The 27,065-nt window shown below is 35.8% G+C and overlaps 2 protein-coding genes across 3 annotated transcripts in view; one reads left to right on the plus strand and one right to left on the minus strand.

Annotated features, from left to right (window-relative positions):
- The window catches only part of LOC117324054 (cleavage and polyadenylation specificity factor subunit 2-like), a 273,294-nt gene extending 264,276 nt beyond the window's left edge, over nucleotides 1–9,018 (minus strand). For both annotated transcript variants that reach the window (XM_033879668.1, XM_033879667.1), the window contains exons 1-9: nucleotides 8,916–9,018; nucleotides 4,231–4,427; nucleotides 3,563–3,722; nucleotides 2,996–3,101; nucleotides 2,380–2,509; nucleotides 2,146–2,261; nucleotides 1,773–1,861; nucleotides 1,413–1,511; nucleotides 1,129–1,251 (exon numbers count right to left, since the gene is read on the minus strand). In XM_033879668.1, coding sequence (XP_033735559.1) covers nucleotides 1,129–1,251; nucleotides 1,413–1,511; nucleotides 1,773–1,861; nucleotides 2,146–2,261; nucleotides 2,380–2,509; nucleotides 2,996–3,101; nucleotides 3,563–3,722; nucleotides 4,231–4,379 — 972 coding nt within the window. In that variant the 5' untranslated portion in view covers nucleotides 4,380–4,427; nucleotides 8,916–9,018. The remainder of the gene's footprint in view (nucleotides 1–1,128; nucleotides 1,252–1,412; nucleotides 1,512–1,772; nucleotides 1,862–2,145; nucleotides 2,262–2,379; nucleotides 2,510–2,995; nucleotides 3,102–3,562; nucleotides 3,723–4,230; nucleotides 4,428–8,915) is intronic.
- A 46-nt stretch (nucleotides 9,019–9,064) lies between these two features.
- On the plus strand, nucleotides 9,065–26,132 carry LOC117324057. Its single transcript, XM_033879672.1, has 14 exons — nucleotides 9,065–9,268; nucleotides 11,467–11,520; nucleotides 12,908–13,054; nucleotides 13,596–13,819; nucleotides 15,158–15,252; nucleotides 15,554–16,276; nucleotides 17,028–17,107; nucleotides 17,655–17,725; nucleotides 17,969–18,037; nucleotides 19,125–19,221; nucleotides 19,443–19,485; nucleotides 20,981–21,135; nucleotides 24,005–24,082; nucleotides 25,121–26,132. Exons 1-14 carry the CDS (start codon nucleotides 9,161–9,163, stop codon nucleotides 25,274–25,276), a joined length of 2,100 nt encoding a protein of 699 aa, XP_033735563.1. The 5' UTR covers nucleotides 9,065–9,160; the 3' UTR covers nucleotides 25,277–26,132.
- The last annotated feature ends 933 nt before the right edge of the window (nucleotides 26,133–27,065 follow it).

Raw genomic sequence — 27,065 nt, forward strand, 5'->3', positions numbered from 1 at the left:
TCCACTGACAAAGAGTTTCAACAGACCAATCCTCTGTCCACTGACAAAGAAAGATAACTCCTGCTAACTGCTACTAAAGCACTAAACAGTTAACTACTAATTATTATATTCAACACATTGAAACAGATATATGAAAGTAACTTAGATATTGGTCATAAAAATCACCACGAGTAATCAGGATATAGGTCAAACAAATGTCTACAAGTAACTGAGATATCAGTACTCCAACATGAAATTAAAACAATCAAAATGGGCAAAAGCAATCACACACAATACTTGTTGATGTATCATGAGAAGAATTTTGATATGCTCTCCATCAAACACTGATATACAATCCTGTGTCTAGATGGACTTTGTAAATCTTTTTAATAAATACCCATGATTTCATTAATGTTTTAGCAGTTAAATGCCTAAATATAGGCTGCAGTAACCTACTTCTGTTACAAGACACACTGTCTCTCCAAGATACATATGTCAGCAACAAATATGTCACCGTCATTACATTAAAGTTTCTGTGTCTATTTTTTGAGGTTCTGACATCAGTAAACTTATCTACCTAAAGTTCTGGGGTGAAAATTATTTTGACAGAGAAATTGCTGTTTACCAATGCTTTGTAGTGATAAAAGCATTGATAAGTGCCAAACAAATACTGGTTTGTTCATCTATTTTCTTATAAGTCTACTTTAGTCAAAAAAATGTAAAATGTAAACAAACAGAAGCCACCTCAACAACACCTCCATTTAGAATTGTCAAAGGATGATCTTTAACAATAACCAGAGACGATATCCCCCCTTTCCTTCATTGACAGAAATGGATTTAAACACAATATTTAAACAAGCTCCAATCATGTCACAAGAAGGAAAAACAAAATTGAACAATCAATGTCAGCATCCCTATCTCCATCAATGAGTGGTATAAGCTAAAAACTTAGCCAGGCAAACCTTCCACGGCAGAAAAAGGGTAACACTTTATGCCTCTGACTTCCATATAATCAAAATTGAAGTCCTGAAGTAATGTTTTCAAGACAATATGTGCATTGGTCAAACCTTTTCAAGGCCTGAGACAGAATTCAAGGTCAATATACAATATGTTATGAATTAATATTCTGTTGTAAAAAGTGTGGCCTACCTTTGGCTCTGGAATTCTGGAAAGTTCCGCCAGGTTATGACACAGCTTTACATGTTTAAAATGGAATGGGTTGTTCCTGTTCTCTTCAAACGCTCTCATGATTTTGTCACTCATCCACTCCACCTAGGACAATAATTTGTTTTCGATATTTTTTGAGAATGTTCAATGTTTCCAATTATTGGGAACAACACTAGAGAATATGTCTCACTTTATAGTAAAATAACCTCCAGAGAAGTTCCTCAGAAATTACTGTAAACATAGATTCCTCAGAATATTAATGTTACCTGAGACTTGGCAAACTCGACGACATTGAAGCTGACATTGTTGAGGAGCGCCAGGGAGTATGGTGACAGGCCTGATTCTGATGTCCTCCACATCTGGTCCTAAAACAACACCAACCATTGGAGAATCCATTTATATCAGGTGAAAGCCATGTAAAATTTTATACATTTGTAATCGTACAAAAAAAAACCTCTTCTCAGACCTGTTTCAACCATTAGAATCTTTATGCTCACAACAATCTTAACAACTAATTTTATATCTGAATCATCACACACAAAAAAAGAGCTCAAACAAATTAATTTGTAACGGTTGAATTTCATCATCTCTACAACAAATGAAAACAGAAAGAAACTGTAACACACCAGTAACTGTGCTAGCTCCAGCATTCTGCCAGCTGTATCCACGGCAACCAACACATTCCCATCATTCCTCATTGTTTGTAAAATGGTTGCTGAAAAGAAATATACAACATGACACATATCCACACACAGAAGATAAATTTTATTTTCAATTTCATATCTATGATGTCACAAGAAACTAGTGCAGAATTTGGTAGATTTAAACAATGATGAAATACACATAAACAATTTCCTTATAACCAGTCCTATTCTTCATGAAAAGTATCATAAAAGCTTCTTTTATTTTTTTTTTATTTCAAAAAATTAAATGGTTTTCATTCCCATATGTATAATCCATAGATTTCACACTTGATGTGAAGAGAACATCTGGTCTTACTCATGAGCTGTTCGTCTCTGGTGCGTCTACGAGACTGGATATATGTAGCATTGAAGGCATCAGTGATCATCAAGGAAGGTCGTGATATGGACTCCAGGACACAGCCATTTAAATGCCTGAAGAGACGAAATATTCCAAAACATGTATAATCTATTATTAGAATCACTTAGAATTCAGCTCCGAAGTTTTACAATTCCAGAGTTGAAATACATAACATATTGGAAATTATTTTACCTTTCTTTTTTGTGATTGTAGTCAGCAGCGTATATAATTTCCTCCTCTCCATCTTTGACAATCTTCCATATAGTGCCTCCTATCATATGTCCAGCAGGCAGAGGGGTTATCTGTAGGCCGTGACCTTTACCTAACAACACAAACAATCATTGGTATACATAGACAATCTACCATATAGCGCCTCCTATCACGTGTCCGACTGACAAAGGGGTAATATGTGGACCGTGACCCTTTACCTTAAACACAAACAATCATTGGTATACATAGACAATCTACCATATATAGCACCTCCTATCACGTGTCCGACTGACAAAGGGGTAATCTGTAAACCATGGGAAGTGGGTAAATAATTCAGTGTCACCTCTTTCTGTGACCTTGAAGAATACAGACTTGACCAAAATTTAAAGAGAATTAATATACCATAGTACATCAAACTAATTTTTATTGTTTCAGTAGCAGATATAAGATATCATTTTGGCAGCATATCCATACATGGTTCACTAATAAAGATTCAGTCTTATAGCCTGAAAAAGAATAGATGAATGAAAGGATAGACAGATGGGGGAAAACTGCTTATTATAACATTGTGAGGGTATGTATGCCTCGTTAAACTCACCTTTCATGTGTACAGTTTGTGAATATTTAAGCTGGTGGATTTTATCAAATGCACAATCAACATCATCCAGGCTGAATATTTCAAAATCTTCTGTGTTATGTCTCGACTAAAAGAAAACATATTGAAAGTCTTTGGTGCAACAATTTGATTTGATATCATTTGAAGCTAGAAAAAAATATTAAAACAAATATTTCTTATACAATTTACACAAATTTCTATCATTTCATGTTATATTAAAATAGAATTAAAGCAATTATGTTGAAACAAACACGATGCCAGTGTACCACAGGGTCAAAGGTCACATTGTAATTCATAGTATCACTACAAACAACTGTACAAGTACATAATAATATATGTTACTGTATTATAACATTAATTTTCAAATTATCAACTTAGGTTTCATGCTAACATACAAAAATAGGTACACTGTAACATAAAAAGTTAATACATTTGAAGTTTATTTTGAAATATCTTAAATGCGACCAGATTAACCTTAGGATTCTTTCTAACTTTACCCATCAGTATGTCACAATGTAAATACATATAATATGTAGTTGAGTCCAATACCTGGTAGAGATCATACATAAACATCTGTCCCATTTTATACACTGGAATAGTGGCATATATAGGACAATTCATTCCGGCCTTCCCGACCATATATGGCAGGGCTCCTAAATGGATATGATCCGGATAACTAAGCAGTACAGCATCAATTTGGTGGGTGTGTCTGGAAAAAAATCAAAGCTCCTGGTTTAGTTTTACAGATGAATTAGAATGTTTACGATGTTTACTTACATAGTGTTATCATTCAGGACTTCTTCAGAAATTCACATCATTGAGTGAATTTCAACTAGAAGCCAGTTACAACCCAACCACTGTTGTTTAGACAGAATCGGTCATAATAAAGCATTTCAAATTAAAATGAAAACCTGCAAATGAAAATGTCCACTACTCTAGATTAGTGGACGTTTCATACACAACAAAGCTTAATCTGTCATGGAATATGGAGTAACCAGTCATATTGTAAGGTGTTGATTCAATTAAACTTATATCTGCTTATCAGTCTAATGAACCTCATTATTTGAAATGACAAATAGAACCTTTGGTGATTTCTGAAATAAAACACCAACCTTTTCAAATTCATTATGTTGAAATGTAAAATTTATAATCAGAGCCATTGCCAACATATTGAATTTTCTGAATGACATCATATCTTTTTACCCATGAATTTATACCTTTTTAATTCTTTGATAAAGTCAAGATTAAAATCCTCATCCCATCCACAGTCAAGAAGAAATCGGAATTCATCCACTTGTAACATATAGCATGGCGGAGATTCATTGTGAGCACCAGAGAAGGCTTGGAGTTTAACAATAGATGTCATCTTGGCAATGTACTGTTAATTTGTTTACTTCATTGATTATTCTTTCACCTGAAATGAATAAATAACAATAAATAATTGACAGAATTATTAATCAAAGGTTCACCCTGTTGTCAATAAAAACTGCATTCACAGCATCGGTTAAGAATGGCAGCAAATAGATTTCTTGAAACATGAATGAGGGACACAATTTTGTTAAATATGTTTTAAGTCATTACAAAGTTAACATTAATGCAGATATGAACAATTAAAAGGGATAGTATCTAGGCCTAGGTCTAATAGAGGATTTAAAGGGACGGGATCAGATCTAAAAGAGGAATTAAAGGGATGTTATCAGATCTAACAGGATGTAAAGGGACAGGATCAGGTCGAACAGAGAATTTAAAGGGATGGCATCAGGTAAAACAGAGGATTTAAAGGGATGGTATCAGGTCTAACAGAGGATTTAAAGGGACAGGATCAGGTCTAACATTGGATTTAAAGGGACAGGATCAGGTCTAACAGAGGATTTAAAGGGACAGTAGCACGTCAAACAGAACATTTAAAGGGACAGTATCAGGTCAAACAGAGAATTTAAAGGGATGGGATCAGGTCAAACAGAGGATTTAAAGGGATTGTATCAGGTCTAACAGAGGATTTAAAGGGACAGTAGCAGGTCAAACAGAACATTTAAAGGGACAGTATCAGGTCAAACAGAGGATTTAAAGGGATGGGATCAGGTCAAACAGAGGATTTAAAGTGATGGTATCAGGTGTAACAGAGGATTTAAAGGGATGGTATCAGGTTAAACAAAGGATTTAAAGGGATGGGATCAGGTCTAACAGAGGATTTAAAGGGATGGTATCAGGTTAAACAAAGGATTTAAAGGGATGGTATCAGGTGTAACAGAGGATTTAAAGGGATGGTATCAGGTTAAACAAAGGATTAAAGGGATGGTATCAGGTGTAACAGAGGATTTAAAGGGATGGTATCAGGTTAAACAAAGGATTTAAAGGGATGGTATCAGGTTAAACAAAGGATTTAAAGGGATGGGATCAGGTCTAACAGTGGATTTAAAGGGATGGGATCAGGTCAAACAAAGGATTTAAAGGGACAGTAGCAGGTCAAACAGAACATTTAAAGGGACAGTATCAGGTCAAACAGAGGATTTAAAGGAATGGGATCAGGTGTAACAGAGGATTTAAAGGGATGGTATCAGGTTAAACAAAGGATTTAAAGGGACAGGATCAGGTCTAACAGGGGATTTAAAGGGATGGGATCAGGTCTAACAGTGGATTTAAAGGGATGGCATCAGGTCTAACAGAGGATTTAAAGGGACAGGATCAGGTCTAACAGTGGATTTAAAGGGATGGGATCAGGTCTAACAGTGGATTTAAAGGGATGGTATCAGGTCTAACAGTGGATTTAAAGGGATGGTATCAGGTCTAACAGAGGATTTAAAGGGATTGTATCAGGTCTAACAGAGGATTTAAAGGGACAGGATCAGGTCTAACAGTGGATTTAAAGGGATGGTATCAGGTCTAACAGAAGATTTAAAGGGATTGTATCAGGTCTAACAGGGGATTTAAAGGGACAGGATCAGGTCTAACAGGGGATTTAAAGGGATGGGATCAGGTCTAACAGTGGATTTAAAGGGATGGTATCAGGTCTAACAGTGGATTTAAAGGGATGGTATCAGGTCTAACAGAGGATTTAAAGGGATTGTATCAGGTCTAACAGAGGATTTAAAGGGACAGTATCAGGTCAAACAGAAGATTTAAAGGGACAGTATATTTAAATTTGGATACCAAAGGGTGTTTCCTCACGGGATACTAGGGTTTAGTAACCACCCCTAATCTCTTTGTAATTAATGTAATAATATGTAATGTAATGAAATTATAATGAAATAATAATGTAATGTAATAATGACGTAATATAATATTAAGTAATGTAATTACAGTATAATACATTATCAAACAATGTACAAAATAAATCAATCTGAACATTAATATTATTAATACAACATGTACAAGTGTTGTAATTATATTAATGGTAAATAAACTATATTGTACAAGATTTACAAATTCACTTGGTGGCAGACAGTTGAATGTGTATATGGGTACAATAAATATAGAAAGAAGATGGACAATGCATATATATATACACATAGTTTAAAAATATAAATTCAACACGACAACTGTTGTGTTTCGCTAACATTTTCAGGCCTAACGGCCATCTTCAGGCGATTCATTTATTAACGTCTTGGTTACCACATTATGACGTCACATACACTACAATGTGGATACATACAAAATGTCCCTTTACCACAATTGTCTAGGTGTTCACTAAGTGGGATTTTGCGTGTTTCCGGGGTACGTATCTGTTGTTTGTGTACCCGAACTCTCTCACTTAGTGCGGACTTAGTGAACACCTAGACAATTGTGGTAAAGGGACATTTTGTATATATCCCTTTTACAAAATGATGGATACTTGCATCACTAAAAGACTTTGCAAGGAAGAAATGTTTGTGAAAATATTTAAACCGAAATTAAATGTAAATTGATTTTTTTAAATGTTTACTTTCTCAACGGACACTTAACATTCACCAAATTAATGTAATAACACCTTAATTAGTAACGTTATCACCCCTGGTGTTATTATAGTGTATGTGACGTCATAATGGTGGTAACCAAGACGTTAATAAATGAATCGCCTGAAGATGGCTGTTAGGCCTGAAAACGTTAGCGAAACACAACAGTTGTCGTGTTGAATTTATATTTTTAAACTATTTAATCGATACACAAAGTATCTACAAGTTTTATTCTATATATACATATATACGTATATATTGCCTGAAGATATCCGATACACGGCTTGAAAACGTTAGCGATATTCAACCCGAATTGCCTTGTTGTGTCATTTATGTTTACATATATATATATCAGGGCACGAGTCAAAAAGTTGTCTTCCTTCGTCAATTGTGTTACAATGTTATATATCTATTTATTAGCACAATGTATCATATACACTATGTGTTGGTGATCCGAAGATATGGATTTGAATTTCCTGTTGTAGTTGTACCGCGAGAAATATTTATAATATATGTACAATTCGTATCCATGTATGTAAATACATTGCGGTCCAGGTATTCATATCATCTAATAGACGACTTCCTGATCATGTCAGGGTATCAGGCTGATCATCACTGCACCATTGAAATATTCATTTTTAAGAACGCCGATGTGGCGCAAAGGTATAGGCTGCAGGTATTTCAGGCTAGGATATTGGGTGCCGTCAATTGTGAGGTCAAGGCCCAGTCAGTGCACGAGTCAAAAAGTTGTCTTCCTTCGTCAATTGTGTTACTAACTATGTTATATATATATATATGTAAAGTAGTAATAACGACAGTACAGACAAGTAAATTGTCAAATTTTCGAGGCAATCTGCCCCTTTATCAAGACAAAGGTAAATTACATACGATCACATATAGACATAGAACATGGAACAGTTACACAAATATAGTAGGTATAAACAACAAACAATATTGTAATGTTGTAAAAACGATACCCCTCGGCTGATACTTAATTCGCCGAGGGCCTATTATGATTAATTAGGAAACATATTAGGTGGTGTACAGATGGTATGCTGTTATATACATGTATATATATATGCATTTGAAACTTTTGTAAAACAAATTTTGCCAGACTAATCATGGACTGAACGGTATATGGCAGACATTATCATTTACAGGAGGTAACAGGCTGTATGATTTAATAGGTGTGATAGATTGACTGTAATGATATACTGTATGTTTATGGGCTTTTTTTTCAAAGTTTCTTTAACTTTAATGAGAATAAACACACATATTTGCATTCAAAAGTTATGATATAAACAAAGTTCATATTATAGCATTTTCATTGAAAAATCAATTATGACCAGTACCTGTAACTGTAAGTGAGTCATAATGTTTAGAACAGTTTGATACAGAATGGGAAACCATTTCAATATTCAATTGAAAATCCACTTTTGTTAATTAAATTACTTGATAAGCCAGTATCAATATAGGGTAGCTGTTGCACAATACTTATTTCACCTATTTCATCAGTACATCGCGATCGGTTGCCTTCAATGTCACAGTTCCTTCCTTGTTTAAGACTTTGGAAACATACTGTTAAATGTAACACGCTGTGGCTCATTACCAAACCACTGAAAGTGGAAATGTACCAGAGCATTTGTCTATCTACAAATGTATGTTTACATCTGTATGAAAATGCTATTACCATACCATACTAACTTTAATGGTAATTAAACCGACATCATGAACAGAAAAGTATGTCAAGCTCTGTTTTTAAGGTTCGCCTACGCCATGCAAAAGATCCTGTGAAGTAAACCAAAACTGTCTTACAGTACAGCACGTGAGTTTGTGTGTAAACAACTGAATTAGAAGTTTTTGCCGGCAAGCACTGTTTTTTATGAGTTGTGAATATTATCCTGGGCAAAACTACTATGAAAATAGTTCCTGTTAAATAACTTATGAACATGAACATTTGATGCACTGACCCTTGTCTATTTAGACACCCACGATCATTTTCTTCATCTCCCGCCGTGAATGATTTTGTCACACTTCTTTTTCATGGCGGCTGCCATTTTTAACAAGGGAAGACAACTCTCTACTTCCGGTGAACTTTGCATATTGTGAATGATGCAGACATTGATTCAGAGAGAAAAACATCATTGCTGAGTGACTCGTATCGTTCATCTACTCTTACATTCTGAGATTTTTTATACAGAAATGATCAAAAGGGATGACAATGATAATCCTCCTTTCAATTTTTGGACCCCTTTTAGCGGGATGTGTTATCTTGGCGATAGTGATGTATTCTTCCTTTATGGCTAACCCAGATTCCCGAAAGGTACAGTACAGTGTAAACGAGTCGTCTGCTTTTGCCCTACTGACCGACTTTTTCTTGAAAATATAACATCGTTTTATTTTTGTTAATCCCAAAATAAGTCATATAATATTTAACATAATTGTTCTGACTAGTATCTTCTGCTGATAAACAAGAGGGGTGTGGTCATTTAAAATGACCAGGAGGGGTGCGGTGTTGTTATTTTGAAAAAAAGTTGTGGCATGGTGGTCGTTATCATATTTGCACTTGATAGTGTCATCTTACAAACACAAGTCGCGCTGGCATGTTTTGGACAGTTTTTACTTGCCATAGTAGATGCAAACTATATAAGAATCAACATGTTTACAGTGGGTCTATTTTTTTTCTTGTTTCATTTAGGTAGATTTTAGAAATAGTTTCAGTTGAAAAGGTCTACAATACACATACTCATACACAGAGTTAAAGAAAAGTATGGTTAAAATCAAAGAAATATTAAAATTTATGATCATAATAATATATTATGTTTGACTTACTGCAGATAGGACTTTTTAATATCATACATTATATGCTTGCATGAAGATATTAATCATACATATAATTTCATCAAAAAAGGTCCATTGGATTTTTAAATATTTGACCCATATATAATAATTGGAAAGTGATTTGTATAAAATTTAAATTTCTAATTTTTATAATTATTTTACAGTAAAAATATTATATTTCTTAATTATGGTATACACTTGTATATACTTACTGGGATGCTAATTAAAAGTTGTTGGGAGATTGATGGATGCTACAATTGCAAGGGCAAAATATTTATATAATAGTAATTTACTATCTGTCAGAACCATATCTCATTTTTAAATATCATTCAATTTGCATTATATAATCAGATCAAGGTTCATTTGATGCAATTAATGCTGTAAGGTAATTATGATTAATAGTATAAGTGTTTATGCATACATGTGCATTCATCAGTATAAGATATTTATATTACTGCCTGGAATCTGACTACTACATGTACAATACACATAAACAGTGGTACATGTAGAATCATTAGTACTAGGTATAATCCATAGTGATGGACAAGATATTGATCAGGATACAGACATCACATCATATATAATAGCTATAGCTCTTTCATAGGACTGAATTACTCTAATATTTATTGCATGACATTATCAAAGCAGCCTAATTTACTTGTTTATTTTTGTTTACACTGATTTGAATGAGATTCTGTAATTCAATTAAATAATTAAAGCTGTCCATGTATTACAATTTGGTACTTAGAAAGTCACTAACATTTACATAGTACATGATGTACATGTATATGTATACTCTGATAAGGTGATATCAGCAGTTTCTATATTTCAACACATCTAATCTTTCTGTATACATATATCAATTGTACATTGTGACTCGAGTCTAATATTTATATCATGATTCATCTTTATTAGCTAACCTGAATGAAATACCTGTGGGCTATAGTGTCACATCTGTTGGCCTTCCATCAAATTATCTTGAAACATCTAGATCTCCTTCTTAAAAAGACCTATATTCATGATATGCCGCAATGTATAGCACTTAGGAACCTGATAAAGATATAAATTTACTGATATAAAATGAAAGTGGAAGGTAAACAAGATAAAATGCCAGAAAAGAAAAGAGAAACATATCGAAAGATCCTGCAGTACAAATTGTAGGAGCAACAGAGAGTACCGGTAATGAAAAAAATTGCTATGATTGATTGTCGATTTGGAAATTGAATCATTATACCTGGTGAGAGAAACAGTTTCCACTGGCAGCTACATTGATTTATCCAGTGGTCACCCAAAATTCATTTTTCCCAAGATCAAAAGGCAACTTTCCTGTTGTACTTGATCACTGGTATCCCATCAGGATAATTTTGAGTGCTGTCATTCTATATTAGTTGATGGTTACCTCACAAAGCAACATATGAGAGGCCTGTTACATACTCTTCAGAGCACACACATGGTACACATGGCAGTCAGCTTCCTTAGTCTGATGCATGAGCTATCGCAACAAGTTAATTACAGGTAATTGATAACTAATTGGGAATAGTTTAGTGGTAATCATTGAGCGCACCTGCCCAGCAAATTAAACATGTATGCTATTAGCTTAGATATAATGACAGCCCAGGTACATATTCTTCTTTTTGTTTTCTAATCACTTTAAATCTAAACTCTCAAAATTTTCTGCAGGATGTAAAGAAGTTGGAACCTAAGACATTCCTGAAAGTCATTGCAAGATCAAAGGTAAAGGACATTAGATATTGTTTACCGTAATTTTGATTAAAAATAACTATACCTTTAAAAAGCAATTGGGACACAGTCAAGCATTAATATCAAAAACAAAAATGATCATTAAATCTGGTATTTCCATGCGCAGGTATTTTCTGATGATAGGTTTAGCAAAATTTGATTTGGTTTGTTGCTGGTGATTAATTAGCTAGTCTAATATTAATGCAGTTGCTTGAATAACAGTCTAGAGGTTAAAATGTGTGCTGGCCAAGTTTGAATTACACATATCAAAATTATGATATCACATTGTGATGAAACTTGAGAATTCAACATCTCAGAATGTAAAGAATTATACAAATCCAGGTGTATACAAGAGGTCTCACCAAAAATCCATGTAATGTGGGCATAAAACAGTGAGCCCAGCTGGAATTCATTAAATTGTTCAACGAATGGAGAGCGTTGTTGACATGTTTCGACTGTATGGTAGCCATCATCAAAACAACCAATCGGATGATGGCTACCCTATAGCGAAAACATTTCAACAATGCTCTCCATTAAATCGGCCGGCCCGGACCATTTAATAAATCTCAATACTGGGCTCACTGTTTTATGCACACATTGTCTGCTACAAGTTATTTCAATATCTTATTTAATGAAGGGTTTTAATTGAAATTTACATGTTGATTATCTCTAGAGGAGATATGATAGAAGTTATATCCAAAATGTAATAGTGTTTTTAATTATAGCATTCCAAAGTCAAAATTTGTACTGTCAATGGGACCTTTACCTGTGACCTATATAGCTAACAAGTACATGTGACCGTCCCCGGCATGAAAATATTGTTTGTGGAAAGAAACATAAAATTATCAATTTAATTTCAACATTTTGATAAATATATTCCACTGTGAGGATATCCACCTTTTTATACAACAGAACTACATAAATTGTTGCAAGTTACATTGATCAATCATGTTTTGTCAATCAAACAGAACAGACTTTTGTAATGCCAAAATTACACTTTATATAGTGATGCCAGATAAAACACTGTCATTTAATGAGAATGTTACAGACACGTTCTTTATATCACTACACCAATTGGAATTATGTGAAAATTATGATCTGATAACTTTCTATTTTGTTTGGTAAGGTTATATACCAGGTAATGAAAATGCAGCGCAAATAGAAATATTGTACAATCATATCGAAAATTTAGCCATGCTAGTTTTAATTATCACATTGAAAGATGACATAGATAACATAGTTAATCATTATTATGAAATAGATATTTACATCCTTTATATTTTTATTTACCAAACAATTACATATTATCATACATCATGGAACGTACCTTATAGACAGCAAAAGTATGTAATAAAGTGTATGTAACAATGTATTTGTTCAGGTGTTCCCAGTGCTCAGCAACAATGGCTGGAGGTTGTTTGGCTACTCTCACAATACCAGAGTATGGACACAGAGTTTCCTGGGGGATGGCGAGGAGGATCGGATCCTTGTATACACTACCTACTGTAAGATGCCTGCCTCGTCACAGGTATATACACCTTCCTCTAGATCTGTAACTCTTACCTCTATAGATCTGTAACACTTGCCTCTGTATATCTGTAACTCTTACCTCTATAGATCAGTAACTCTTACCTCTATAGATCTGTAACTCTTACCTCTATAGAATCTGCAATTACCTCTATATATCTGTAACTCTTACCTCTATATATCTGTAACTCTTACCTCTATAGATCTATAACTCTTAACTCTATAGATCTGTAACTCTTACCTCTATAGATCAGTAACTCTTACCTCTATAGATCTGTAACTCTTACCTCTATAGATCTGTAACTCTTACCTCTATAGATCTGTAACTCTTACCTCTATAGATCAGTAACTCTTACCTCTATAGATCTATAACTCTTACCTCTATAGATCTGTAACTCTTACCTCTATAGATCTATAACTCTTACCTCTATAGATCTGTAACTCTTGCCTCTAAAGATATGTACATTTTACCATATATATATATACTGTGTTGTGGTGAATGCTATGTTAGATATAACATTGTTTAACTGGTGTGTCCATAGGTTGTATACCAGACTATCCGTGATATTGGTAAACTGAAGGATTGGAAGCCTGGTGTGGTCACTTGTAGTTTGGTCAAGTCCAACAAGGGAAGTAAATCTGGTCCAACCAACCAGTCCCCTTATAAGATGGAGAAGGGCATGGGGCAGGATGTTATACAGGAGGTGGTCATTAATCCAAAATCCCAGGATTACACAGAGGAGGTGGTGCCACAGCAGTATACAAGGTAAGGGAGACAACACAGGAAGTGGTGCCACAGCAGTATACAAGGTAAGGGGGGCAACACAGGAAGTGGTGCAACAGCTGTATACAAATAAGGGAGATAACACAGGAAGTGGTGCAACAACAGTATACAAGATAAGAGAGATCACACAGGAAGTGGTGCAACAGCAGTATACAAGGTAAGGGAGACAACACAGGAAGTGGTGCCACAGCAGCATACAAGGAAAGGAGACAACACAGGAGGTGGTGCCACAGCAGTATACAAGGTAAGGGAGACAACACAGGTAGTGGTGCAATAGCAGTATACAAGGTAAGAGATCACACAGGAGGTGGTGCCACAGCAGTATACAAGGTAAGGGAGACAACACAGGAAGTGGTGCCACAGCAGCATACAAGGAAAGGAGACAACACAGGAGGTGGTGCCACAGCAGTATACAAGGTAAGGGAGACAACACAGGTAGTGGTGCAATAGCGGTATACAAAGTAAGGGAGACAACACAGGAAGTGGTGCCACATCACTATACAAGGTAAGGGGGGACAACACAGGAAGTTGTGTCACAGCTGTATACAAGGTAAGGGGGACAACAAAGGAAGTGGTGCCATAGCAGTATACAAGGTAAGGGAGACAACACAGGGTGTGGTGCCACAGCAGTATACAAGGTAAGGGAGACAACACAGGAAGTGGTGTCACAGCAGTATACAAGGTAAGAGAGATACCACAGGAAGTGGTGCCACAGCTGTATACAAGGTAAGGGGGGGGACACAGGAAGTGGTGCCACAGCTGTATACAAGGGAAGAGAGATAAGACAGGAAATGGTGCCACAGCTGTATACAAGGTAAGGGGGGCAACACAGGAAGTGGTGCCACAGCTGTATACAAGGTAAGAGAGATAAGACAGGAAATGGTGCCACAGCTGTATACAAGGTAAGGGGGGCAACACAGGAAGTGGTGCCACAGCTGTTTACAAGGTAAGAGAGATAAGACAGGAAGTGGTGCAACAGAAGCTAAATTTCTTGCTTTTGATCAAACTGTATCAAAAGATCATACATTAGAATATCTTAGATGAGTTCATGTTTCAAGGTTTCAAGGTCAGTATTGACATCAGTGTTACTATTTATAGAAAGTTATCAGAGTATTTCGTGATTTTGATCATATTATATTAAGAGAATACCTTGAAAGAGACTATGTGTCAGGGTTCCAACATCTGTGACTGAAAGTCAAAAAATGGTACTTATGAAATTTGTCAAACAATGGTAGGATAGGGGACTTCATTTCTTTTAAGATGTTTTCTAGGTGAAGAGTTAACCCTGCAAACATAAGTCATATGTATTGACTATTGTAGACACTGGAACAGGGAGGACAATGGCTGTTGTTGGATGCTGCAGACCTCTCAGGATAAATTCCAGGCCATGTTCTTCCTTGTACAGCCAGTTGAAGGTCAGTTGGATTGAGATTTGAAAAATGTTTTTAAAGCATTTAAGTTGAGAATTTTATATTTAGACATTAATATTCAGACGAGATATGTCAAGAAAATGACTGCCTGTCCACCCTTCCTTGTACATGTATCCAAAGATCTTTAAAGTTAATGATTTCAAACATTTAAGATATTTCTATGGAATTTATTGAAATTATTAGTTGTTATAGAACGAGTTATGAAAGACATTGATGACTTGCACATGTATTACATTTCACATTATTCAATTGATTCTTTCTAAAAAGAAATCCACTTCTTTTCCAGATATGGACAGCTGTTTGGTCACCATTTTAGTTCACAATGTATTGTTCTCCAGTGTCGGTGCTACCCAAGTGGCTTGTCTGTTGGGATCACTTCGGGACTACCTTAGTCTACGCAAAGTGAAATGTACTCCACTTACCAGTATTCGAATGCCAAACTTTAGCAACAACAGTCAAACAAACAACTTTGCAGATTCATCGAGTGAAGAGGAACGGGACAAACAATTCTATGATCGATTCTCATCTCTCAATGACAAACAAAAATCTTTAGTTTTACAAAAATCTGAATCCATACTGAGACTGCGAACTAATTCTCAGGGCAAAATGTCAGGACTTCAGCAGCGGCGTTCACAGTCAGACACAGACATCATAGGAATAGTGATGGGGGATACAGATTCACGGTCTCACCCACTCATACAACCTGCTGACAATGCTCAGCACTCCACAAACTTGTTACATTCCAACAGGGAATTAGGAGAAAGCTTACCTTCACAGAAATTGTCACCCATTGACAATGGGCATTCTCAGATAGACACTGGAGACCAGCGTAGTAGATATAGTGATATAGTGGAGCAGAGCAGTGAGAAGACTGGTTATGAGAATGGCAGTATCAATGGTCATCATGGGGAGGATGAACAGCTGCTAGCCAGGGAGGATACAGACACCGGCAGTGTTGTGTCATCTATAGAGTCGGAGACACCACAGGATGATGTGTTTGACCTATCCGGTACACTTTTAACTAACACATCTTTATGATCTAGCAAATTATTACTAGTTTAGGTTTAGTTTTGTAATATTTGGTGCAATTTATTTATCTATTCATCTTTTAAGTACAGACAATACTACAACACTGAACTGTATGTAAACTTGTAAATACCTGTATGTAATTTGGTAATTTGGTAATTAGTTCTCCAACAGTATGTTCTGTTCAGTGCACATAATATATACTTATTTGTGTGTCACTACAATTGTGTATTTAAGTATATCTTATGATGACAGAACATGTACAGAACAGAGGTCACACTCCCAGCTTTATACAGAGTTAGGCCCTTTATTCATTTTTATACCCCCCTGCCCCAATCCCCGTTTTGTAAAACTGTGGCTATAGGAATCACTTTGTCTATGCATCTGTACATCCATGCAAAGCTTTGATTCTTCACAACATAATTCATGAACCCCATTTAATTCATATTCCAACCATTAAGTTCAACAACTGATTAGATTTTAGTGATAATCAGTCAAAGTTAAAGGTCAAAGGTTACAATATACAGCTTTTAAAATAAAAAACTTTGTGTTCAAGCTATCTCATGAACCTCTGTACATATTTATTTTATTGATGAGGGTATTTTTATTGATGAGGGTATGGGCATTTCGATGTGAGCCATGCTTATTGCTGGTGGTAAGGACTTTGAATTCTATGCAACATTCCAAACATTTTACATTGTATATATAAATGTAATGTGCTTATCTTTCAACAGATACACAGCCCACAACTCCAGCAGATGTTGTCAAGTTCATGACACTAGCGAATCAGTCTGCTGCAGACATATTGGCATTGGTAAGATATAAATAAGGCCAGACTTAAAAGCATACCTGTGTAAACCAGACTTAACAACATACCTGTGTAAACCAGACTTAACAACATACCTGTGTAATCCAGACTTAACAACATACCTGTGTAAACCAGACTTAACAACATACCTGTGTAATCCAGACTTAACAACGTACCTGTGTAAACCAGACTTAACAACATACCTGTGTAAACCAGACTTAACAACATACCTGTGTAAACCAGACTTAACAACGTACCTGTGTAAACCAGACTTAATAGTGTACCTGACAGTGTAAACCTGTCTGGCAGTATACCTTGTTAAGATTACTGTAAATCAGACTTACTGCTTACTGTAAAATAGACTTGGCTGTGTAATACAGACAGTCTGTGTAAACTTGTTGACTTTGGTGATAAGTATATAATTATTCTGTCTTATTTAAAAGCATTCTATACAGCAAAGAAGGATAGGGTTTTCAAAATAAATACAACTTCCATGATTAGACCCCTTTCAATCATCTTGTATCTTTTGTGCACTGCTTCCTTTTATTTACAGGCACTGCGTGTGTCAAACATAGAGCTGAGGAAAACACAGAGTCAGCAGACAGATAGCTCAGGGGGATGGGCGTAAGTGATGTGTATAATGTGTCTGTAATGGCTGTCATTTACATCAAGAACTTTTGAAAACAAAAACACGTATAACATTAATAAACAGATTGTTATGATATATATATACTAAAAAAGACTATGATATATAGATACTGAGACAGACTACCCGGTACTTTTTAACTGTATAGATATTTAAGGTGTGTAATATTTCTTGTCATCTACACTAAAAATGTTATATTTTAGACCTTTTTGTTTTTTCAGGTTTTGGGGACTAGAGATGGATGTAGTGATATTCAAAAAGGTTCTAAACCGTTCTAATTCCCTGTTTAGGTACGTTTGTCAGTTTTTCTGACATCATACATTGTTGTCTATGTACAGTGATAGTATTTCTCTAATATCATACATTGTTGTCTGTACAGTGATAGTATTTCTCTAACATCATACATTGTTGTCTGTACAATGATAGTATTTCTCTAACATCATACATTGTTGTCTGTACAATGATAGTATTTCTCTAATATCATACATTGTTGTCTGTACAGTGATAGTATTTCTCTAACATCATACATTGTTGTCTGTACAGTGATAGTATTTCTCTAACATCATATATTGTTGTCTATGTACAGTGGTAGCATTTCTCTAACATCATACATTGTTGTCTGTACAGTGATAGTATTTCTCTAACATCATACATTGTTGTCTGTACAATGATAGTATTTCTCTAACATCATACATTGTTGTCTGTACAGTGATAGTATTTCTCTAACATCATACATTGTTGTCTGTACAATGATAGTATTTCTCTAACATCATATATTGTTGTCTATGTACAGTGATAGCATTTCTCTAACATCATACATTGTTGTCTGTACAGTGATAGTATTTCTCTAACATCATATATTGTTGTCTATGTACAGTGATAGCATTTCTCTAACATCATACATTGTTGTCTGTACAGTGATAGTATTTCTCTAACATCATATATTGTTGTCTATGTACAGTGATAGCATTTCTCTAACATCATACATTGTTGTCTGTACAGTGATAGTATTTCTCTAACATCATATATTGTTGTCTATGTACAGTGATAGTATTTCTCTAACATCATACATTCTATGTACAGTGATAGTATTTCTCTAACATCATACATTGTTGTGTATGTACAGTGATAGTATTTCTCTAACATCATACATTCTATGTACAGTGATAGTATTTCTCTAACATCATACATTGTTGTGTATGTACAGTGATAGTATTTCTCTAACATCATACATTGTTGTCTATGTACAGTGATAGTATTTCTCTAACATCATACATTGTTGTCTGTACAATGATAGTATTTCTCTAACATCATATATTGTTGTCTATGAACAGTGATAGTATTTCTCTAACATCATACATTGTTGTGTATGTACAGTTTTGTGGGTAAAGGTCTGATCAGTGCCTCGCCACAGAGAGTGTTTGAAGCAATCAAGAATCCTAGGACACGGTTCACCTATGATGAAAGTTTGAAGGTAAGGACACTGAGCATCCCACAAATTGTCAGAGTAGCTATGTGATGTAATATCCTCAGAATGTAACCAGCTTTATCAGGAATTCAATATAAATTATCACATTAGCTCTAACCTTTTATTTTGATTGTCAGTAATCCAACATAAATCTGTATACAATTATAAATCATCATGTCAATTACTTTCAAATTATTCAATGTAGTTTTGTTTTTTTTTATTTTTAGAAAGTTGATGTTTTAAGCAGTATCACAGATAAAGCCAAAATTGGTAAGAATGTCTACTTTATTTCCATCTTGTTTTCTAACGGTTTTTGTTAAAAAGTTAAGTAGACAGAAAGTCCGTTAATTTTTTCAATCTGCAATTTTTTCATTGCTCAGTTATAATATTATAACAATATATTTTAAGCTTAACTGTCGTTGGGAAAAAGATACAGAAACTCGGTCGGTATTGTGAAGGGAACTAAAACAATAAAAGCCTACTAGATACACGAATTCTTTACCATGACACCACTAAGAACAATGTTCAATGGTAGCGTGTGTTGTACGAGACACACCAGCTCTTTACCACGGCACCACTAGGGAACAATATCCAAAGGTAATTGTAGTATCCTACTAGATACACCAACTCTTTACCATGACACCACTAGGGAACAATATCCATGGGTAATTGTTGTATCCTACTAGATACACCAACTCTTTACCACGGCACCACTAGGGAACAATATCCAAGGGTAATTGTTGTATCCTACTAGACACACCAACTCTTTACACTGACACCACTAGGGAACAATATCCATGGGTAATTGTTGTATCCTACTAGATACACCAACTCTTTACCACGGCACCACTAGGGAACAATATCCAAGGGTAATTGTTGTATCCTACTAGATACACCAACTCTTTACCATGACACCACTAGGGAACAATATCCAAGGGTAATTGTTGTTTCCTACTAGATACACCAACTCTTTACCACGGCAACACTAGGGAACAATATCCAAGGGTAATTGTTGTATCCTACTAGATACACCAACTCTTTACCGTGACACCACTAGGGAGTAATGTCCAAGGGTAATTGTTGTATCCTACTAGATACACCAACTCTTTACCACGGCACCACTAGGGAACAATATCCAAGGGTAATTGTTGTATCCTACAAAATACACCAACTCTTTACCATGACACCACTAGGGAACAATATCCAAGGGTAATTGTTGTATCCTACTAGATACACCAACTCTTTACCATGACACCACTAGGGAACAATATCCATGGGTAATTGTTGTATCCTACTAGATACACCAACTCTTTACCATGACGCCTCTAGGGAACAATATCTAAGGGTAATTGTTGTATCCTACTAGATACACCAACTCTTTACCATGACACCACTAGGGAACAATATCCAAGGGTAATTGTTGTATCCTACTAGATACACCAACTCTTTACCATGACACCACTAGGGAACAATATCCATGGGTAATTGTTGTATCCTACTAGATACACCAACTCTTTACCATGACGCCTCTAGGGAACAATATCCAAGGGTAATTGTTGTATCCTACTAGATACACCAACTCTTTACCATGACACCAGTAGGGAGCAATATCCAAGGGCAATTGCTGTGTCCTCAGTCAGTCGCATTATTGGTTTAGTGGTACACCAAAAATTCATGTAATCTGTACTGGTTGAATGGTTAAAAATCTCTATTGAAGTACACATTTTGCTGTTATCTACAAGCTTACCTTGTGTTTTTCTTGCAGTTTATTTTTACCACGAGCTTGTCTACATGTTTAAGAAAGAGTGTTTTGATTTCTGTGTCCTCCAAAATGAGCGGATGGATGGGGAGAAATATGTAATAGCCATGCAGTCTGTAGACAATGGCCTACCAGTACCCAGTGGTACAGAGCGAGTGCAAGTAAGTCATGTCATCTAGCTCGAACAAAGTACAGGTAAGTCCTGTCATCTAGCTATAACAAAGTACAGGTAAGTCCTGTCATCTAGCTCTAACAAAGTACAGGTTAGTCATGTCATCTAGCTGGTAAAGGGTCCAGGTTAGTCACGTCATCTAGCTGTTAAAGGGTCCAGGTTAGGCATGTCATCTAACTATTGAAGGGTCCAGGTAAGGCATGTCATCTAGCTGTTAAAGGGTCCAGGTTAGTCATGTCATCTAGCTGTTAAAGGGTCCAGGTTAGTCATGTCATCTAACTGTTAAAGGGTCCAGGTAAGTCATGTCATCTAGCTGTTAAAGGGTCCGGGTTAGTCATGTCATCTAACTATTAAAGGGTCCAGGTTAGTCATGTCATCTAACTGTTAAAGGGTCCAGGTTAGTCATGTCATCTAGCTGTTAAAGGGTCCAGGTTAGTCATGTCATCTAGCTGTAAAATGGTCCAGGTTAGTCATGTCATCTAACTGTTAAAGGGTTCGGTTAAGTCATGTCATCTAGCTGTTAAAGGGTCCAGGTAAGTCATGTCATCTAGCTGTTAATGGTCCAGGTTAGTCATGTCATCTAACTGTTAAAGGGTCCAGGTTAGTCATGTCATCTAGCTGTTAAAGGGTCCAGGTTAGTCATGTCATCTAACTGTTAAAGGGTCCAGGTAAGTCATGTCATCTAGCTGTTAAAGGGTCCAGGTTAGTCATGTCATCTAACTGTTAAAGGGTCCAGGTTAGTCATGTCATCTAACTGTTAAAGGGTCCAAGTTAGTCATGTCATCTAACTGTTAAAGGGTCCAGGTTAGTCATGTCATCTAGCTGTTAAAGGGTCCAGGTTAGTCATGTCATCTAGCTGTAAAATGGTCCAGGTTAGTCATGTCATCTAACTGTTAAAGGGTTCGGTTAAGTCATGTCATCTAGCTGTTAAAGGGTCCAGGTAAGTCATGTCATCTAGCTGTTAATGGTCCAGGTTAGTCATGTCATCTAACTGTTAAAGGGTCCAGGTTAGTCATGTCATCTAGCTGTTAAAGGGTCCAGGTTAGTCATGTCATCTAACTGTTAAAGGGTCCAGGTAAGTCATGTCATCTAGCTGTTAAAGGGTCCAGGTTAGTCATGTCATCTAACTGTTAAAGGGTCCAGGTTAGTCATGTCATCTAGCTGTTAAAGGGTCCAGGTTAGTCATGTCATCTAGCTGTTAAAGGGTCCAGGTTAGTCATGTCATCTAACTGTTAAAGGGTCCAGGTTAGTCATGTTATCTAGCTGTTAAAGGGTCCGGGTTAGTCATGTCATCTAGCTGTAAAAGGGTTGGGGTTAATCATGTCATCTAGCTGTAAAAGGGTCCAGGTAAGTCATGTCATCTAGCTGTTAATGGTCCAGGTTAGTCATGTCATCTAACTGTTAAAGGGTCCAGGTTAGTCATGTCATCTAGCTGTTAAAGGGTCCAGGTAAGGCATGTCATCTAGCTGTTAAAGGGTCCAGGTTAGTCATGTCATCTAGCTGTAAAAGGGTCCAGGTTAGTCATGTCATCTAACTGTTAAAGGGTCCAGGTAAGTCATGTCATCTAGCTGTTAAAGGGTCCAGGTTAGTCATGTCATCTAGCTGTTAAAGGGTCCAGGTTAGTCATGTCATCTAGCTGTTAAAGGGTCCAGGTTAGTCATGTCATCTAGCTGTTAAAGGGTCCAGGTTAGTCATGTCATCTAACTGTTAAAGGGTCCAGGTAAGTCATGTCATCTAGCTGTTAAAGGGTCCGGGTTAGTCATGTCATCTAGCTGTTAAAGGGTCCAGGTTAGTCATGTCATCTAGCTGTTAAAGGGTCCAGGTTAGTCATGTCATCTAGCTATAACAAAGTACAGGTAAGTCCTGTCATCTAGCTGTTAAAGGGTTCCAGTAAGTCATGTCATCTAGCTATAACAAAGTACAGGTAAGTCCTGTCATCTAGCTGTTGAAGGGTCCGGGTTAGTCATGTTATCTAGCTATTAAAGGGTCCGGGTTAGTCATGTCATCTAGCTATTAAAGGGTCTGGGTTAGTCATGTCATCTAGCTGTTAAAGGGTTCGGGTTAGTCATGTCATCTAGCTGTTAAAGAGTCCAGGTTAGTCATGTCATCTAACTGTTAAAGGGTCCAGGTAAGTCATGTCATCTAGCTGTTAAAGGGTCCAGGTTAGTCATGTCATCTAACTGTTAAAGGGTCCAGGTAAGTCATGTCGTCTAGCTGTAACAGGGTCCAGGTTAGTCATGTCATCTAGCTGTTAAAGGGTCCAGGTTAGTCATGTCATCTAACTGTTAAAGGGTCCAGGTTAGTCATGTCATCTAGCTGTTAAAGGGTCCAGGTAAGGCATGTCATCTAGCTGTTAAAGGGTCCAGGTTAGTCATGTCATCTAGCTGTTAAAGGGTACAGGTAAGTCATGTCATCTAGCTGTTAAAGGGTCCGGGTTAGTCATGTCACCTAACTAACAGGATCCAGGTAAGTCATGTTTTCTGGCTGTAACAGGGTCCAGATAAGTCCTGTCGTCTAACTGTAACAGAGTCAAGGTGAGTCATGTCATCTAGACGAAAAGGTAAATACTCTACCTGAAAGAGCTCTTGGTCTCATATGTATACTGTCAAGTAGTGTGTAGTAAATTTGAAACAATTACAGTCATTACAAACTATTTTTATTTCATCTGAGAAAAAATTCTCAAACATCGAAGTACATCGACTTTTTCATGAATACAGAGATTGTTGCAGTAAAACAAGTGATACTGGTCTTGATTTATGTACTAGTTTATGTAGCCAGGAAAACCTATAAAACAATATGTATATCTGAAATAGACTTTTGATTTATCTGACTAATGCTGTCACACATTCAATTTCCAGATGCTGCCTAGTGGTTGGATCATAGAACCTGTTACTAGAGACAACAAAATGTACTCCATGGCAACTTATGTGATGCAGGTATGATTCAATTTACATGTATACAGCTTTATACATTAATCAGCTCAACAGCTAGTATACCCAATTTCACAGGTAAACAGAGGTATAAGTTTAAATTAAGAATTCATAAACATTTTGATGTAGATTTGAGATATTTTCAATGTGCTGTTGTAAAAATGCTTGTTAATAGTTCAAATTTTGGCATTATGCTTTGTCCATTGTTGGCCATTTGCCATACGCCGTGTGTATTTTTTCACTTTTCAAACTTCTCAAGTTCTACCAGTGGGACTGAATTGCAGCCACAGCGACCATTTTGTAACATGTTTGCACAATCAAGGTTTTCCTGAACAAAACCTATTTAAAACTTCTCAAGTTCCACTAGTGAGATTTAGCTCTAACTTACCTAAAGTGATTCTTAGATGGTCCTGCAAAGTGTTGTTATTTTTCGGCTGGTTCAAATCCAAGATGGCAACTGTTATGAAAAATACATTTAAAACTTCTCAAGTTCCACTGGTGCCAGGAAAGGAAGTCAATTAAGTGTTGTTATTTTTCCACCTTGTAAAAATTTGACATAGCAGCTACACCATCCATTTTGTAACATAATTGTGCAATCATGGTTTTCCTGAATAACATTTTTTTAAGCTTCTTCTCAAGTTCCACGGCAGGGATTCTGCTCTAACTTGCCAGAAGTGATCTTGAGATGGTCCTGACCAAGTGTTGTTTTTTTCGGGTTGCTCATTTATAAATCCGAGATGGTGCCATGGCCAACATACAGTATTGTACAATGCCAGTTGTCTATCTCTATACTACTACTGAATATGATTACTAAAAAAGTATCAGGGTCTGTTTTAATTAGATGACGTTAAGGACCATGGGCCTTTTGTTGGTATACCTCAGACCTTCAGGGAAGTACATGTTACCAGTACATGTATTTCAATGTCACATATAAGGACATCTAACAGGTACTATAGTGTTAGAGCTTATTGTATGCTACTATAATACAGGTACATTTTGTATTTCAATGTGATTATGTAACAACTGTGTTCTAATTGAGCTCAGATGGACTTTAATGGGTCACGAATGATGGCAGAGAAACAGCCAATTGAGGAGATGGTATCCAAACAGCCACTCAGCATAGAGTACCTTCGTCAGTACCTACGTCCGGCCATCATGTTAGCTCGACAAGCGTCATCTGGAGGCTCCCTCAGGAAGTGAAGGGCACGCATTGACTCTTCTAGTTAAGAACCATTTGATGGAATAGACGGAAGAAGATTTGTACACATGCCCTGTACATGCACAGTAAAGGAAGATTTGGGACCGAATCAACCCTAAATCCATGTCTCTAGATTGGTCTAAGGATGGATGTTAATGTGTTTACATTGTGTGTAGATTACTTAACAGTAATACACTAGACACTAACTTTTGTATAAAAGCATCTCCACATGTTGGTCAGTAAACTAGAGAAGATAACACAGATTTGTGTTTTATAGACATATTACAACAATAAGAATGGAAACTGGCTTTTTTCCTATGCGTGGAAATAAGACCATGGTTACAAATCAGCATGCTATAATTTACCGTAGAAAACCATACATATAGCTACATATTGGAGAGAGGACATTCCATTGTCAACAAACTTATGATGCTTGCCTAATACCCAATAAAATTAATGATGCACTGATTATGTTACATGTATTGTACACATATAATTAAGTAGGCATATTCTCTCATACTTGTATTCTCTGTAGATTTATATCTTTCGTATCATTACCTATATCAAAGGAAACGATAACTTGAAAAATATGATTGACCATGCTAGTCTTATAAATCTTAAAATGTTGATCTCCAATTATTCCATTGTATTGACAAACCTTGATCAAATTAAATCAATATTGATATATTTAGGAATATTAATATATTTAGGAACATTGTCTATATTACTCAAATTTACAAGTGGTATAAATAAGAACATCAAAAGAGCTTTCTTTAAGAATATATTTATTTTGTATTCTGAAATAGTCTGTCTTTTAATAAATGATTAGATTGTTTCCATTCCAGGAAACATCTAGAAACAATGCAATTTACAAAACAAAATGTTAACATGTATATAGAATATTTTTGTTATAAAACTTGTTCATTAATTAAAAAACCTTTTAGTTCTTACAGTATGAGATTTTTTCCTGATTTATTTAATTGTAATTTATAGTGGATTTTATAGTTAAATGCAATAGTTAATCTGTAGGTACTTGTACTTAGTTAAATACAATAGTTAATCTGTAGGTACTTGTACTTTCAGTAATGTTGTTAATGCTTTCTAGATTTTTACAATACAAATTAGATTGTTATGTTTGTACAGGTGTTATTTCATAGATAATTGCAACAACTCCATCAACTCAATCATGTACTAATAGAAGTATCAATGAAATTGTTTTTTAGAGTTTTAAATGTAAGTCAAGTACTTAAATTTCATTTTGGAATAGATTTTACATAACGCCGTAATAACATGATTTAACATGATATTTCTAATCATTTTCCACAAATTTAGAGATGCAACTACACATATTCTGAATTTTGATTTTAATTTCAGTCTCGCTCGCTTAAAAAGTTTGAGTAGAAAGAACATCTACCATGCTATAGATTCAGTCATTCTATGATATTTGTTTGTGAGGTTGTTGTTCAAAGGTGTATTTCTCTGTAGTGAAATTTGGATAATTAACTTAACACATGAAAATACATTTTATATTTCCACGGGGCACATCACTATTGCGTGTCTTTGTATATACTAAAGCTGTCTGTTTACAAAGCCATATGATAGTAATATGCCCCTGTGATTTAACCTGGTAAAATGTTACAAAATTGAAATACACCAAATTTCACAGAAATACAATAAATTTGTTAGCTCACCTGGTCCGAAGGACCAAGGTGAGCTTATGCCATACCGTGGCGTCCGTCGTCCGTCCGTCCGTCAACAATTAACTTATTTGACTTCTTCTTCATAACCGCT

This window comes from Pecten maximus, chromosome 3, assembly GCF_902652985.1.
Source record: "Pecten maximus chromosome 3, xPecMax1.1, whole genome shotgun sequence".
Lineage (NCBI taxonomy): Eukaryota > Metazoa > Mollusca > Bivalvia > Pectinida > Pectinidae > Pecten > Pecten maximus.